This window comes from Felis catus, chromosome C1 (genome assembly GCF_018350175.1).
Source record: "Felis catus isolate Fca126 chromosome C1, F.catus_Fca126_mat1.0, whole genome shotgun sequence".
Taxonomy (NCBI): Eukaryota; Metazoa; Chordata; class Mammalia; order Carnivora; family Felidae; genus Felis; species Felis catus.
In genome coordinates, this window is record NC_058375.1 from 194,855,150 (window position 1) to 194,872,460 (window position 17,311).

General features: G+C 41.3%; 1 protein-coding gene across 4 annotated transcripts in view; it reads left to right on the forward strand.

The window, feature by feature from the left end:
- The window catches only part of UNC80 (unc-80 homolog, NALCN channel complex subunit), a 227,255-nt gene that overhangs the window by 165,096 nt on the left and 44,848 nt on the right, over positions 1-17,311 (forward strand). For all 4 annotated transcript variants that reach the window (XM_045034431.1, XM_023259652.2, XM_011285519.4 and 1 more), the window contains 7 exons: positions 2,859-3,039; positions 4,365-4,633; positions 6,063-6,197; positions 7,719-7,857; positions 8,502-8,598; positions 12,496-12,666; positions 16,246-16,338. In XM_045034431.1, the coding sequence (XP_044890366.1) occupies positions 2,859-3,039; positions 4,365-4,633; positions 6,063-6,197; positions 7,719-7,857; positions 8,502-8,598; positions 12,496-12,666; positions 16,246-16,338 (1,085 nt within the window). The remainder of the gene's footprint in view (positions 1-2,858; positions 3,040-4,364; positions 4,634-6,062; positions 6,198-7,718; positions 7,858-8,501; positions 8,599-12,495; positions 12,667-16,245; positions 16,339-17,311) is intronic.

The window sequence follows — 17,311 nt, forward strand, 5'->3', positions numbered from 1 at the left end:
ATTTTTTCTGTTCCTCACATTGAAGATTTCCTGCCATTCCTTTCTGGCTTGCCAAGTTTCAGTAGAGAGATCTGTCACTGGTCTTATCATTCTCCCTTTATATGTTAGAGCATGTTTATACCTAGCTGCTTTCAGAATTTTCTCTTTAACCTTGTATTTTGCCAGCTTCACTATGATATGTCGTGCAGAAGATCGATTCAAGTTACCTCTGAAGGGAGTTCTCTGTGCCTCTTGGATTTCAATGCCTTTTTCCTTCCCCAGATCAGGGAAGTTCTCAGCTATGATTTCTTCAAGTACACCTTCAGCACCTTTCCTCTCTCTTCTTCCTCTGGAATACCAATTATGCGTATATTTTTGCGTTTAATTGTGTCACTTAGTTCTCTAATTCTCCCCTCATACTCCTGGATTTTTTTATCTCTCTTTTTCTCAGCTTCCTCTTTTTCCATAATTTTATCTTCTAATTCGCCTATTTTCTCCTCTGCCTCTTCAATCTGAGCTGTGGTCGCCTCCATTTTATTTTGCACCTCATTTATAGCATTTTTTAGCTCCTCATGACTGTTTCTTAGTCCCTTGATCTCTGTAGCAATAGATTCTCTGCTGTCCTCTATACTTTTTTCAAGCCCAGAGATTAATTTCATGACTATTATTTTAAATTCATTTTCTGTTACATTGCTTAAATCGTTTTTGTTTAGTTCATTAGCTGTCGCTACTTCCTGGAGTTTCTTTTGAGGAGAATTCTTCCATTTCATCATTTTGGATAGTCCCTGGAGTGGCGCGGAACTGCAGGGCTCTTCCTCTGTGCTGTCTATAGTAACTGGCATTGGTGGGCGGGGCCACAGTCAGACCTAATGTCTGCCCCCAGCCCACTGCTGGGGCCACAGTCAGACTGGTGTGCACCTTATCTTCCCCTCTCCCAGAGGCAGGACTCACTGTTGAGTGGTGTGGCCCCTGTCTGAGCTACTTGCACACCACCAGGCTTGTGGTGCTGCTTCGATGGGATCTGGCGTATTAGCCAGGGTGGATCCACAAGGTGCACAGGGGCGGGAGGGGCAGACTCAGCTCACTTTGCTTTCGGTGGTCCACTTCGGGAGGGGCCCTGTGGCACCGGGAGGGAGGCAGACCCATTGGAGGAATGGATCCACAGAAGCACAGCATTGGGTGTTTGCGTGGTGCAAGCAAGTTCCGTGATGGGAACTGGTCCCTTTGGGATTTTGCCTGGGGGATGGGAGAGGGAGATGGCACTGGCCAGCGCCTTTGTTCCCCGCCGAGCTGAGCTCTGTCTTCCGGGGCTCAACACCTCTCCCTCCCGTTGTCCTCTAGCCCTCCCACTCTCAGAGCAGAGCTGTTGACTTATAACATTCCAGATGTTAAGTCCTGCTGGCTATCAGAACACACTCCGCCTGGCCCCTCCACTTTTGCAAGCCAGACTTGGGGGCTCTGCCTTATAGGGCGGGCTGGCTGCCCCTCCGCTGCCCCGGCTCCCTCCCACCAGTCCGTGTAGCATGCAATGCCTCTCCACCCTTCCTACCCTCTTCCGTGGGCCTCTCGTCTACGCTTGGCTCTGGAGAGTCCATTCTGCTAGTCTTCTGGCGGTTTTCTGGGTTATTTAGGCAGGTGTGAGTGGAATCTAAGTGGTCAGCAGGATGCACTGAGCCCAACGTCCTCCTACGCCGCCATCTTCCTTCCGAAAAAACGCAAGGTTATTTTTTTCTCTGCTGGGACTGTTAGAGCTCTATCCTCAGTCATCCTGCTCTTGATTTTATTCCAGGCACAAATGCAAGATCATAGTGGGCTGTCTGACACTGGCCTGTTGAGCTCCCCTGAGCTTGCCGCTTTCTCGCAGGCTCTAGAGGCCGTAAGTCCCTCCTGGAGTCTAGCTTTGTAGCTGCTCTGTCAGGTGCTTTCAGACAGCAGGCACTTCCTTTCCTGGGCTGTGTCTGGGGTCAGACTGGGTGCACCTCCGAAACCGAGGGAGTGCGAGGTCAGATGGCAGCTCCAAAACTGCAAGATCTTAAGTATATATCATTTCTAGAATGACTTTCCCCAAATTATCCCAGCCCTTGATTTTAGCCACAAAAGAATTAAAATCATAATCAATAATAGCACTTTGCTAGTGTATCCCTCTTTATGTTTAAGAACATGTTTTTAAAAATAGCACAAAATGAGGTTCTTGCTCTATGTACACTCTAAGTTGGAATCTTAAGATTTCTTCCTGAGTTCTGCAGGGAGAGAGTGATATGCAGGCTTATGATTCTGGCATGGGAATTTCCTTAGCAGCCTCCGACAGCTTATGGACCACACCCTCTGCTCACCGATCATCAATAGATAAGGAACAAAGAGAAGGATCCAAGAGAATTATGTCCATGCCATCTAGTCCCATCAGCTTTGTCCCAAGATAGGTTTCTCCTGGATCCCATTTCAGTCTTTTTTTTAAGAGAAAAACCCAGAACTGACAAGAAACAGCTTAAGGCATCAGTGGAAATGGTAGAGGCACTTGGAACTGACTGGCTCCTGTTGTAAAAGATCTTCCATATTATGCCATCCAAACAAATGGGCTCTATTTAATATCGAACTATTCCTGACAATGCTTGCATTGTGCTCCCCCAGCCTGCAAACCCCGTAAGAAACACTTCCTTCTGTGGAGCAGACGGAGACAGGAAGTGAGAGTCAATCAAGCATTGTTTTCTCTTTCTATGTGGTAAAGAAAAAAAAAACATTTCTCTCTCAATTCACCACTCCCCTTAATTTTTTATCAGCCCCGTTTGCTATTAAATATTTTATTTCAATTTCTTCACTCCTTTTAATTTCAGAGTTGCTAATTCTACTTTTCCTCTACTCCTGCCTTTGTTTGCTGCCAGGTGTTCACTCGGAAGCTGGAGGAAGTTGGGCGGGTTTTGTTTCTCATCTCCCTGACCCAGAAGATCCCCACAGCCCACAAGCAGTCTCACGTCTCCATGCTCCAGGAAGACCTCCTCCGACTACCCTCATTCCCCCGAAGTGCTATTGACGCTGAATTTTCACTCTTCAGTGATCCACAAGGTATCAGGAGGAAAGCATTTCCTCCCTTGGGCTTCCCAAGCCCTGGATTTGTCCTCAGCTGGAAAGCCTCTTAACCAGCAGACAGTTTTCTAAGCCGTTGTTTCTCAGCCTTGAGTGCATCAGGATCACCTGGAGGACTTCACAAAACACAGATTGCTGGGCTCCACCCTCCCACGCTTCTGATTCGGTAGTTCTGGAATGGAGCCCGGGAACTTGAATTTTAACAAGTTCCCAGGTGATGTTGATGCTGTTATTCCAGGGATCAAACTTTGAGACCCATCCTCTAAGCTAATCATAAGCAGTTGAAGGAAATAGTATGGTATTGTTAAGGAAGTACTTGACTAAGTGAAGAATGGGTGTTCATAGGCCATTCAGAAAGGGGCAAAACTAATTACAGAAATCAGGACAGTGGCTGCTTCTGGGATGGGGACAGGGGAGCTGGATTTTCTGGAAAGGGGCCTGAGGGAACTTTATGAGGTGATTAAAATGGTCTATGTATTGACTGGTATGTTGGTCACATGGGTGTGTATTTTTGCCAAAACTCACTAAGCTCTACATTTGAGATCTGTGCATGTTTTACTCTATCTAAATTACACCTGAATTGAGAGGGAGCCCGAGACAGACAAAAAGAAACTTGTTTTGAAACCTTACTGGGGCACCTGTGTGGCTCAGTCGGTTAAGCGTCCGACTCAGCTCAGGTCACGATCTCGCGGTCCGTGGGTTCGAGCCCCGCGTCGGGCTCTGGGCTGATGGCTCAGAGCCTGGAGCCTGCTTCCGATTCTGTGTCTTCCTCTCTCTCTGCCCCTCCCCCGTTCATGCTCTGTCTCTGTCTCAAAAATAAATAAACGTTAAAAAAAAAAAAAGAAACCTTACTATGTTACTCCTTTGAGACACTTCAATTAGCATCCCAGTGTTCAGTGTCTTCACCCAGAAGCTCCAGAACAAATAGTAGAAAGAGCTCTAGTCTGTCCAGGAGTTAAAAGATCTAGACGCAGTCCCAACCCTGCCATTTTCTCTCTGAAACAACCTATTTTTTTTTTCCTCAAAGCCACTGCTTACTCAGTAGCAACACGCTGCAAATGCCAGCCCTGTGTTGCCTACAGAGTTGAATCAAAGAGGTGATGATGGAAGTCCTTTGAGAACTAGGGAGTGTGATACCAGCGCCAGCCATGTGTGCTGGGAAGCGTTTCAGCAGTGCATCTTATCTTCACGTCCCGGAGCTGGAGCAAATGGGAAACAGCAGCGTCCTCCGGTTTGATTGCCCTCCCACGCTGACAGGATTGGTGTGGGGCTAATTCTGTCTCTGCTGTTTCGTGTTCTCACAGCTGGGAAGGAACTGTTTGGCCTCGACACTCTTCAGAAAAGCTTGTGGATCCAGCTCCTGGAGGAGATGTTCCTGGGCATGCCAAGCGAGTTTCCCTGGGGAGATGAAATCATGCTCTTCCTCAACGTTTTCAATGGGGCTCTGATCCTCCACCCAGAAGACAGTGCCCTGCTCAGGCAGTACGCTGCCACCGTCATCAATAGTGCTGTGCACTTCAATCACCTTTTCTCTCTCAGTGGCTACCAGTGGATTCTGCCCACCATGCTGCAGGTGCCATGGCTCTACTCTTCTAACACATAATTAACTTCCCAGATAGCAGGTCAACAAGATCTGTGCTAAACCTTTTTAATGATAGAATTATCTTCTTTTGTGGCAGCAGAAGGCACCAAATGAAATCTCCCCAGAAATTTCCAAAAGGTCACAATATCCTAAGATATCCATTCTATCCTCAGATCTCCCAGACCTGGAATTTGCTTTCCCATTTCTTCTAGCCACTCTGTGAGTGCTTCTCAAAGTGTGGTCTCTAGACCAGAGCAACAACATCAACTGGGAATGTGTTAGACAAATTCTTGGATCCCACCCTCTATTTAATCAGAAACAGTGGCGTCAGGACCCATTAACCTGGGTTTTTACAAGACCTCCAGGTGGTTCTAGTGCCCTAGAAATTTGGGAATTGCTGCTCTTTTTATTCAAATGTACAGCAAGTATTCAGCTGATGTTTCTCCTGAGAGATTCTCTGATCTCTATCTGAATAGAGATTTCTGTTGCTATTAAACTTACTATGCTGAGATTGGAGGAGGTGAATTCAGCAGAAATTGTTTCCATGTACTCCTGTCTAATGTGTATCTGGCTAGGTTTAGGAGTACTGGATGAAGTTCAAACAAACCCTAGGGGCTCACCCTAATTCTCTACTATGGAAATTTCAATAAAAATTATAAAAGTAATACATGCTTGTGCAAAGTAGAATTTGTTCAACCTATAGGGGCAAGAAGTTTTCTTTTAGTATCAGACCTCTCCTATTTTTAAAAAGTTGGAATTTTCTCTATTTATATAACTTTTCTTACTGATTACCAAAAGCAAATGCTCATTATAACATTCAGAAAATAAAGTTTAAAGAAGAAAATAAAGATCACTTATAATCCTCCTTCCTAGATAACCATTGTTTATACTTCTTGAAAATCTTGGCACTCTATCCTACTTTAAAAAAAAAAAAACATATGGATCATACCGTATATTCAAGTTTGTTACCTACTTTTCTCACATAACACTAAAAATATCATGGGCATTTTTTCACATAGCTACATTTTATGCTATAGCATCTTTCTAAATAACTGCATAATATTCTGTTACATGCATATACTATAATCTATTTAATCTATCCCAATTTATGAATAATTTAAGCAGTTTCCAATTTTCCACTATTATATGCAAATTTGCAACAGGAATTCTTGTATCTTTGTGCGTTTTCCCAGTTCCTTTCTTGAAATAAATTCCTGGTCACAAACTCCCTGGGAAAAAGTGTATTCATGTGTATCACCAAATTTCTCTGAAGAGAGATTATACTGTTTTACTCCCATCAACCAGTTTATTAAATTTAGCCATTTTCCTCCACGCATCCCGTGGCTATGAGTTTTAAAAGTAAACACAACTCTGATATGCTGTTAAGGCATTTTCTGAATATATGCCATTTTTCCCACAGGTATACTCTGACTATGAAAGCAATCCCCAGCTGCGTCAAGCCATCGAATTTGCCTGCCACCAGTTCTACATTCTACACCGGAAGCCATTTGTGCTCCAGCTGTTTGCTAGTGTGGCCCCTCTCCTGGAGTTTCCGGTAAGTGACTCTCTGGAAATAAATGTAGACCAAATGAAAATAAGCAAAGGCTCTTTATTCAGAATTTGCTACGGCAATGGAGTTAGCCACTGTGACTTGTGTCTTGGCAAAGACTCAAAGGCAGACAGAGGAGTAAGAGATTTTATGGTGGAGAAAAGGGAAGACTTCAGATATGCCCTGACTGGAGGCCATGGGTGTGGGGGAGCTGTAAGCAGGCTAACTAGAAGGCAGGGGATGAGGGGGCACATCCTATGCAATTGGTTAGGGGTACATATTTGGCTTTCTCTGACTGGTCTAGTTGGAAGAAGGGACAAGGATTAGGGAAGCTGTCAATTGTAATCAAGTCCTGGCCTTTTGGGGAGCCAATGGTTAAAGGGGTTATTGTTTGGTTTCCACTAGAGCTAGTAGGCTGACTTCCTAGTAACCTGACTTGTAGCAGGCTAGCTTCCCTGGCTAGTTACTGTGGCCAGTGGGTTGGTTTCCTGAGTAGGTTACTACGGGTTCTTGATCAGTGTTCTATTTTTATATATGGGCTACTCATTTATATTGTCCATTTGTATAATCAGTGTCTCAGCTCTCATTCTTCAACCAATGTGATAGGAATATCACATATTATTTCTCTTCATTTTTCTTCAACACTCGTCTCAGCCTGTAAGATATAAATAGACCAACTCTCCAGTTTTATACTTAATTAATAAAAAGATAGAAAATAGAATGTGGCAAAAGGAAGAGTTCCTGATTCTCATTCCTATCACTGTCTAGTACTTACCCTGCTTTATTTTTCTTTTTCTTCAGAACACTCATGCTGTATTGCATATCATACACGTATTTGTTTCACTACTACATTTCTCTACCATACCCCAAAATAGAATTTAAGCTCCGCTAAAGCAAGACCTTCACCTGTTTTTCTGTTTGCTTTTGGTTTGTTTTAGTTGTCTTGCTTGTAGGTCTTTTTTGGTTTTATTTTGTTATAACCTTGGTATACAGAATTGTGCATGGCACATAGTAATAATTTAATAGGGATTTGTTGTTTTAATGGATGAATCAAAACCATTTTAAATAGATTTGAGATGGCAGATATCTCCATTTTGGAATTATATTATCAAACAAGACCTGCAAAATGCCCAGAGTTGTGAAAATTAGCATCTGTTTCCCCGAATGTATTTGAAGTGTTCAACTAATATGTTATGGAAAGTTCCTTTGGGAATGCCGAGTCCTTCCAACACAGACCAGAGGAAACATTTACATGAGTGATTCTGGGAGTTTACATACTGCTCTATTTTTAGGAGTTTCCACAAATATCTCTTTTGTACCAGATTAACATTTAATAGAATCCTTGAAAGTCAGGGATTCTACTCCAAAATCATATGGTAGTATTTTTGGATGCAGGATTGTGTGAGCTAAATACAAGATCGATGTAATTGCTATCAGTGATAATGTTATTGAAATTTGAATTCCTGATCACACCATGTTAGTGCTGAGGTGGGAATCAATAAATTAAAATTGCCTTTCTTTATTCAGGATGTGGCCAATAATGGGCCCAGCAAAGGTGTGTCAGCTCAGTGCCTGTTCGACCTGCTGCAGTCCCTGGAGGGCGAGACCACTGACATATTAGACATCTTAGAGCTGGTCAAAGCTGAGAAGCCTCTTAAGTCGTTAGGTAAAAACAGAATTTACCCTGATCTTCTTTGTCTCTTTGTAATTTTTTTTTAATAATTCCATACTGAATATTTTAACCTAAATCAAAACAGCAAAAATAAATGGAAAAGTGGTATAAACTGAATGAGTACATTTCCTTTCTCCTTTTTTTCCTAAATTTCTTGAAAATCCTAAAGAGTAAGGAATTCTCTACCATGAAAATTGTATTAAACTAATACCTCATACTGCCCTTCTGTAGTTCTGCTGTTTTCAGGAAATTAGGTTTTCCGGGCAATTCTAGGTGAGCAACTCTCTAAAATGGTCTTTATTATCAAGGAATGTATAGAACTAGAGGTAAATCAAAGAGAAAGGCTCCTGTCTTACCTTACACATCTACATGCCCTTGATAGCTTCTAATAGGGAAGATTGTTTTTTTAAAAAACTGCCCCCCAAAAGGCACTTTTATTTATCATCTGATTCTTCAAAAGTAGGAAACAGAGTTTTCAGTCCATTTAGATGTAGAAATTAAGAATGTTCACGGTTTAGGATTAAAGTCTGGCGAAGAAATGGTTACAAAATATAACTGGAATGTTGAGAGTGGGAATCTCTTCTTTATCCCTGGCAAAATGCACTTTGATTTTGTGCCTTAACCTTCTGTCCCCTCAGATTTCTGCTATGGAAATGAAGACCTGACCTTCTCTATAAGTGAGGCCATTAAGCTGTGTGTTACTGTGGTGGCATATGCTCCTGAGTCATTCAGAAGGTAATTGCAGCCCTTTGTTCTGTGCCTTGGGATAAGTAAACATGGCAAAGGAAATAAAATTGAATGAATACAAAAGTTATGCTTGTTCATATCATCCTCTAATATTCTGTAATGTATGTTTTCAAAACCTAAATTTAGGAAACTTGTCATTGCACAGGCTTTGGAAAATATAGTAAATCCTCATTAATTTAAAATTGCCTAAAATTTGGAATTTGTGCAGCAGCTAAAATGTTTAGTCTCATTTAGAAAATTTTGCCCCGATACGTGATATATGTTAATAGCAAACAAAATTTCAGAGCAGACATTTAAACTATTAAAGAAGATGCTTTTCAAGGAGCGGTGAGAACTCCTGTCATACAACGAACAAGAATATAAATCTTGCCTGTCATTTTGCCAAGTGTAAGGAATCCAAAGGATTCACATGGAAAATGTCATCCCAATTCCTGGATGTTGGCTCTGGTCTGGTTTATGTACTAATATGCGAAATGAAAGCCAGTCCCATCTTGCTATTAAAATAGGTGTTTTAAAGGCAGAGACAGGAATTCAAATGAATCATGGATAGCCCCGTTATGTAGTATAGATATTTAAAAATAATAGAGTTACATTCCTTTAAATATTCCTTGATGCTGGCTTAATCAAACCTCTGGCCCTCCTCCCCAGTGATATTGATATTAGGTAATCTGTCCCTCAACTTCTCAAGCTACTTTGATCTTTTCTTGTAATACCTAACTCATAAACAAAGTCCCACGTTATTTGCTATCATATTTTGGGTATAAGGATTAAGCTTGGCACAGGACCACCCTAAAAACTCACAGTATGGAGGAAAGAAGTCCTACTATGTTGGCAACTCTTCGAGAAAGAAGGAAAGAACTGGGTTGATCTTGGCAGTGTATCTTTATCAATTTACCCCTTAGATTGGTCTTCCCCTGTGCCCTAGAACAGGATGAGTAAAGGGGCAAAAAGGAAACAGGATTCATACTAATTGAACTCTTTCTACATGAAGAATGAATAAGAAACATCCCCCTCCTAAGATTCCCAGCTTTTTTTGTGTTAATCAATGCGGATTAAACATTATGCCTGTGGTCAACTAGAAGTGTGGCTGTAGCCCTCAAAAGAGCAAATCTGCAGTCAATAATGATGGTCCTGCTCCCAGTTTCCTTGGGCTTCTCCTATAATATCACAGCTCCATGAAAGCCGTGAGAAAGGATTGAAACCCTACATTAACTCCAAGTCCACTGTATTCCTGGGTGTAAAAATACTCCCTATTTCTATTTTCCGTTCCAAGTGTGTCCGAGTACTTTGTTAACAGGGTGTATCAGAGGCTCTGCAGTGAGATGAAGTGATAACATCAAGACACTGCAATAATAAAATGCATAAATATTCTCTAATATTAAAAGGCCACGGGCACCTGGATGGCTCAATCAGTTGAACATCTTATGCTCACTATCCTATACCACAAATCATCTTTGCCTATTTCTGAACCCTATTCCAATGAAATATGATAAGTACTTTTTAATGCCTGACTTTTGTTATTCACTACTATTTCATAAGATTTACCAATATAATTGTGTATAACCATAGTTTGTTCTTCATTCGTCGGTAATATTTCATTTAGTGTCTACGCAACAATTGATTTCTTATTGACCGACATTTGTGTGATATCTGAATTGAAGCTATTACAAATAGTGCTGCAGTGAACATTTTTGCGTGTGTCTTTGTGAGTACACATATCTGTATTTCTGTAGGTAGAAATGCTATGCTAGGTCATAGAATATGTGTATGTTTTGCTTTAAGAGATACTACCAGTTTTCCAAAGTGGTTGTATCAATTTCCATTCCCACCAGTGGTGTATAAACGTTCTAGTACTCTCGTGCCTCATTAGCACTTGATGCTCAGTCTTCATTTTAGCCATTTTGTTGGGTTGTAGTGAGAGCTCATTGTGGTTTTAATTTCTATTTCCCTCTTGCAAACTGAAAGGTTTGGAAGTTTTCCAGATGTTTATTGGAATTTGGATATCTACTTTTGCGAAGTACCTCTTGAAGTCTTCTACCCATTTTTAAATGAGACTATCAGTATTTTTTAATTTGATATGTAGAATTTGTCTAAAGAGTCTGATGTGAGTACTTTTTAGCTTATGTGGACTGATGTGCTGGTAAACATTTAACAACCAGTTCCCTGGGAGAAGAGAGTCCCTGACACATAGCATTGCTAGTTTGCCAACATGTAGCAATTGCTGAGTACAAGATGGCAGCATGACATTGACCTTGGGGTTGGAAACAGAAGCATATGTAGGCTTCCTTGACTTGGTACATGCCTACTCCAGCATACCACTGGTCATGTGTATTTCAAATCACATCTCCTACTCTTTGACTTATAGTTTTACTTACCTAACATCATCTTTCAATGAACAGAGTTCTTCATTTTAATGTTGTCCAACGTACCACTCTTTTCCTTATTGCTTAGGGCTTTCTGTATCCTCTGAAGAAATCTTGGCTAACTCAAGATTATGAATATGTCCCTTTATATTATCTGCCAGATGCCTTATTTGTTTTATCTTCATATTCAGATGGATAATCCATCTGAAATTAACGTAGGGTATGGTGTAAAGTAAGGGTCAAGATTTCTTTTTTCCATATAAATACTAATAGACAATAGATCAAGCTCCATTTATGGAAAAGACTAGCATTTCCATTGCATTGCAATGTCATCCTTGTTATAAATCAAGTATTTGTGGATTTGTTTCAGACGCATTATTCTGGTCCATACGTCTATTTGTCTTTCCTGTGTTGTGGGGCCATGGAGCACAATGGCCAACAAAAAAAATTTTTTTTGTTTTATTCCAAGAAAGAATTCTTGAGACATTGTATGGTGCAATTTAGTGGGTTTATTTAAGTAGCACAGGGGCAGGACCTGTGGGCAGAAAGCTGTGCTTTTTGCTGTATGCAGGTGGTTGTTATAGGCTTAGTGCTCAGGGGGGAAGGGACATGCAGGGAGTATTAGATCATAAATGTCTTCTTCGAACTTCTCATAAAACTACTTTTGCAAGATTTCTCTGGTGCTTACCATTTAGTTCAACACTAACTGTTGATGAAGCACACAGGCAGTCATGAAACCCTTTAAGACTGTAGCGACCACCGTGTATTTGATCCTTAACGGAACTATGCAGGCTATAAATCAGCCTTCCGGACTAAAGGTGAACATTTTTTGCTTCCATCCCTCATCACTCGTACCAATATTACACCGTCTTAGCTATTACAGCTTTATAATAAGTTTGATTGGTGTTTGTTCTTACTTTTACCTTCAATGTTTCCATGTACTTATGTTTAACATGGGTTTCTTATTAGCGAAATACATTTGAGATTTTTTATTATTCACTCTAGTAAGCAGCTATTTTCAGACCTGCATCACAGTGGCTATTTCCACAGACTCTTTCTCGAAAACTGCTTAAACTTTAAGAAGCCAGCCTCCCAGGGAAGGGTTTTATCTTGGGTAAAATTTGTTTCAGGTAAAAAATCACTCTCAGCAAATCCCTGGGTGGAAGCTTTATTGATCATTGTGATGCCTGTTTCTCTAAATAGGGTGCATAGCTCCACCAATTATTCTATTGTTCTTTCAACGAGTTGTTTATATGCTATTTTTCCCCTCCCCACTAGGTCATATTCTCCCTAAAGGCAAGCAGACTTTCATCACCTTTCACTAGATGCTCAATTAATTAATTAATTAATGTTGATCAAACTTCCAGCTGCTCTACTTACTCTTGACTTGGGTGGGGTGGGAAGGGCGCCTAGAATCAGTCATCACTCTGGAGGCTTTTCATTCCTCCACGTTCCTAAATATGACACAGCCAATAACAGTAGAATGTAACATGTGACTTGGTTGCCTTTCTGTTGATTAAAGTCTCCAGATGCTGATGGTCTTGGAAGCTCTGGTCCCCTGTTACCTACAAAAGCTAAAGAGGCAGACGTCACAAGTGGAGACGGTGCCTGCTGCCCGAGAAGAGATCGCGGCCACGGCTGCTCTCGCGACATCCCTGCAGGCCCTCTTGTACAGTGTAGAGGTCCTCACCAGGTAACCCGTCGCAGAGATGTCCATGACCTTACAATGTGTATATCTACCAAAAAGATGAAGAAAAAAATGCGGTGACTAAAAATCTCTAATAACCCTATCTTTATTGATAGACACTTGCCCAAATTCAGCCTTATGTGGCTTAAAACTGCAAACATTCCCTAAATTGTTTGGATAAATAGTGCTACTCTGAATAATTAATAATAATAATACTAGGGGCGCCTGGGTGGCTCAGTCAGTTAAGCGTCTGACTCCAACTCAGGTCATGATCTCACGGTTCGTGCGTGGGTTTGATCCCCACGTCAGGCTCTGTGCTCCAGAGCCTGGATCCTGCTTTAGATTCTGTGTCTCCCTCTCTCTCTGCCTCTCCCCCGCTCACGCTCTGTCTCTGTCTCTGTCTCTCTCAAAAATAAATAAACATTAAAAAAATAAAAAAATAATAACAATAATAATAGTAATAGTAATAATACCATGAACATATTTGCATGGAGCTTGCTGAACTTCTGTGGCAGTTTTGACCCAGTAGTGAACAGATCTTTTTGTAAAAGGGCCAATATAGTGAAGATGAAAATGTGATATGTATTTTTATTAGCTTTTATATTATTTTATGAGACATGAAATGTCTGCAAGTCCAACGAAGCCTTCTTTTATTATTTTACTGTTTGTAAAGAGCTGTGGTTTTTGTACTGTCGTTTCAGACACCATAAAACAAACATAAACGACAGAATTTTATTCTCCTCCTAGAAATAACAGGTTCTCTGTGGGGCAAGGCTCAGTGGTGCTGGGATAACAGGCTGAGGGATTTGGGAATGGAAAGGTACATTGCCACCAGAGTTCAACCCTAAATAAAGGACGAAGAAGTGAGTCCTGTCGCATGAGTCTTGGGTGCAGAAGCAGATGGCATTGAGAAGCTGGGTAGGGATGGAAGGGATGGGGGCGGACAGAGTGAGAAGAACTGGAATAGGTGGAGATAGGAAGTTCTGCAGATGAATGGCTTTCTTTGTCTGTTCCCACATACAATTAGCCAGAAAGAGATATTGTTCCCTAGAGTGGAGGTGGGGAAGCCTTCTTCCTACGTCGGTGTCTTTGCCCCTCCATCATTTGGCCACATCCTTAGCCTAAACTCTGTCCGTGATTTACTCCCACCAAGAGGCACCAACTTCCTCAGCCCCATCTTGCCCTGTTGATGAAAAGCCTAGCTGAAATCCCTCAGTCCAGGAAGGACTTTTCTAACATGCACGAGCAAGTGAGAGAGGGAGGGAGATTGTGATTCATTAAGTCAATATATGTTTAGCTTCTAATCACGAGCTGCATTGCCAACCTAGGCAAGCAGAGTGTAGCCCAAAAGCCTTTGGAGACTGCCAGTGCTGAAGAGCCCATGTGCACCTGGCAGACAAGATGGGAAGCAGTGGAACGGGGCTCCGTGCCAAACTGCCTCTTCCAATGGGACGCAGTCCCAGTGCTTTGATGATCGTTTCATGAAAGTCCTAGGAGGAAGAACATCCTAAGGAGAACTATCAGACTTACATTCTTCCTTCTGCACCTATCTGGTTACATCACAAGCCCCTTCCTGCAATTAGAGGAGAGAAGAGCAATCCGTTTTTTCAAACGCCGCTTTTATTTCTCCTCATATTGTGCAATATTGGTGCTTCCCTCCTTTCTGTAGGAGAGAAGTTAATAGGTCAATTAACTTATCCAAAATTGACTTACCCAAAATTCCATGAAGAGTTATGGATGGAGCATTGGTATTTAAAATTCTGTGGCTCCAGGGGCCCTGGGGTGGTTCCGTCATTTGAGCAGCTGACTCTTGGTTTCAGCTCAGGTCATGATCTTATAGTAGTTGGATTGAGCTCCATGTCAGGCCCTGAACTGTCAGCAGAGCCTGCTTGGGATCCTCTCTCTCTCTCCCTCTCTCTTTCTCTCTCTCTCTCCCTCTGCTCCTCCCCCACTCATGCTATCTCTTTCTCTCTGTGTCTCTCTAAGATAAATAATTAAACTTTAAAAAATAAAAAAGTAATAAAATAAAATTCTGTGGTTCGAAATATTCCAGCGTATTTAATATTCTTTTGGTGGAGAGGAGAACTAGCCTCCTCTGTCAGCTGCAATTATTCACAATAAAATCAGCTTTGCTGTTTATACAAAAAGAAGATAAGAAGAACCCCATTTCATTTCCACGCTCCTAATTTCCTTACTCATGAAAAATAATTAATAGTTATAAAGGGAGTAACACACAAGTAAGTATATTATAATGGTATTAATGTTAATTTTCTAGTGTTATCTAATATGTTACCACAAATTTAGGGGAGTAAAACAAAACATTCATTATCTCATATTTCCATAGGCCAGAAGTCTGGGCAGGCTTAGCTGGTTTCTCTGCTCAGGATCCCACAAAGCCAAAATCAAGATGGCAATCACACTGGGCTCTTATCGGAAAGTTCTGGGGGAAAATCCTTATCTAAGCTTGTTTAGGTTTCGGGCAGAATCCAACACCATGCAGTTTTAGGTCTGAGGTCCTCTTTCCTTTTTGTCAGCCAGGGGCCACTCAGAAGGTACCTGCCTTCCTTCTCACATGGCTCCTCCTATCTTCCAGTCAGCGATGGTGCCCTGAGCTCTTCTCATGCTTCAAGTCTATCTGTTCCTAGCAAGGGAGAACTCTGCTTTTTAAGGGCTGGTGCCATAAGAATAGGCCTACCCAGATAATCTCCCTTTTGCAGTATAACATATTGTAATCACTGAGGTAACACCAGGAGGAGTATAGGTCTCGGGGCCATCTTTAAATTCTGCCTACCACAACAATGGCACAGGAAGACAAAGTCTAGTGTGACTGTTAAAAGCTTACTTTCCAGCCACACCCAGCATACAGAAAATGAGCATTATGAAAGCAAGCCTTAAAGAGTTCGTGCAAGCTTTGAAAAGCTGCATCATCCTTTCCATGTCTCAGATGCTGATACAGAGGCAAAGATTACCTAGTATTTAAAGGAAACCCTGCATGTGTAAAATGAGATGATTCAAATCTACTTCTGAGTGTCTAAATTACCTACTTATAACAGATACTAATTTACTCACTTCTTTGGGTAGTCTTAGGTATAATTTTGACTAGAAGGATTCTTTCATTCTTTGATTGTTTTTCAGAAAAAAATAAGGTGGTTAAATTGATTACAACATGGGTAGCCAAAATGGTGTATATGCCTTTACCATTTACGTGTTGTCTAAAATCATTAACTTCCTGATACCTGTCAAATTGAAAAATGAGCTCTTAACTCTCACTGAATCCTACAGACTTAGAAGTCTGAGTTCATAAATGTCTGGTTTGTAGTGTCATAGTTTATTACTCAAAACCAAGAAGTAGAAGAACTTAAATCATGGTATGTTAATACACCCCTGGGAACCAATGTTCCCTTTAAAGTGACTCTCAGAACAGAGACAGCAAGAGTGTGACAGAAAAGCCCAACTAGACAGTCTCTTTTGAAGACTCTGCAAGTGATTTAAAACTTAAGTGAGTTTCCGTAACTTGAGGACTTTGTAAATGTTTCTACTTCTCTTGCTGTTGTTTTGTTGTGGCCATTACTGTCCCTGTTGCAGGCCCATGACAGCCCCACAGATGAGCAGGTGTGACCAAGGTCATAAAGGAACCACCACAGCCAATCACACCATGTCGTCCGGGGTGAACACCAGGTAATTCACTCGCCTTATTCATCTATGGCCCCTCCGTTTCATACAACCTGAGTCTCAGCTGTTGGGAATGAAAGGAATCTTGAAAATAGTCAATAATGAGTGTGAAACTCTCCAAGGAAAAGAAAAGAAGGTGAGAGTTTAGAGTTACAAGGCTTCTTTAGAAAGCATCGAAGACAAATCCAAGCCACCTTCATCAACTGGCATTTGTGGCGTTTTGTTTGCATGAACGTGAAAGATGTTCTGTGCCTCCTGGATGGTCTTTGAACTATTCCAGTGTTGTTTCATTTGCCTCCAAGAAAAAGCCAAATGAAACAATAATAATCAGGGGGTGGTTTCTCATTCCCGGGGCAGTTTTACAGGGTCAACTTTCTTTCATTTGGACAGATTTTCCATGTACATTTCATCCAAATTTTGCATTAGGTCCTTAAATGATGCTTTCATGGTCATTGACTTAATCTCCCTCCCTGTTTTGGTGTAACTCAGACGCTGGCTAGACTAGTTAATACTTAAGCTGTTCATTCTGTCTGTGTTAACCTCTAAACACTCTAACACACATATACACACGCACAAGTTTAATTAGCTTCTTCCCCCAAGGAAAATTTAAGATAGGGAAAGCCCCAAATCAGTTAGAGAAATAGTTCTCATCTCCCAGTATGGAGTAGCTAGTTAGTAGGGAGATCTTAAGGAGAAGCTAAGTAATTTTCCCTCTGAAACACAGTTTTAAGTATGTATTATTCCTTATGTAAAGTTAATTCCCTGTTCATCAGGGAATAATTAAATAAAATAAAATAAAATAAAATAAAATAAAATAAAATAAAAATAAAGCAGGGGCGCCCGGGTGATATAGTCGGTTAAGCATCCAGCTTCGGCTTAGGTCATCATCTCATGGTTTGTGGGTTTGAGCCCTGAGTTGGACTCTGCTGACAGCTCAGAGCCTGGAGCCTGCTTCAGATTCTGTATCTCCCTTTCTCTC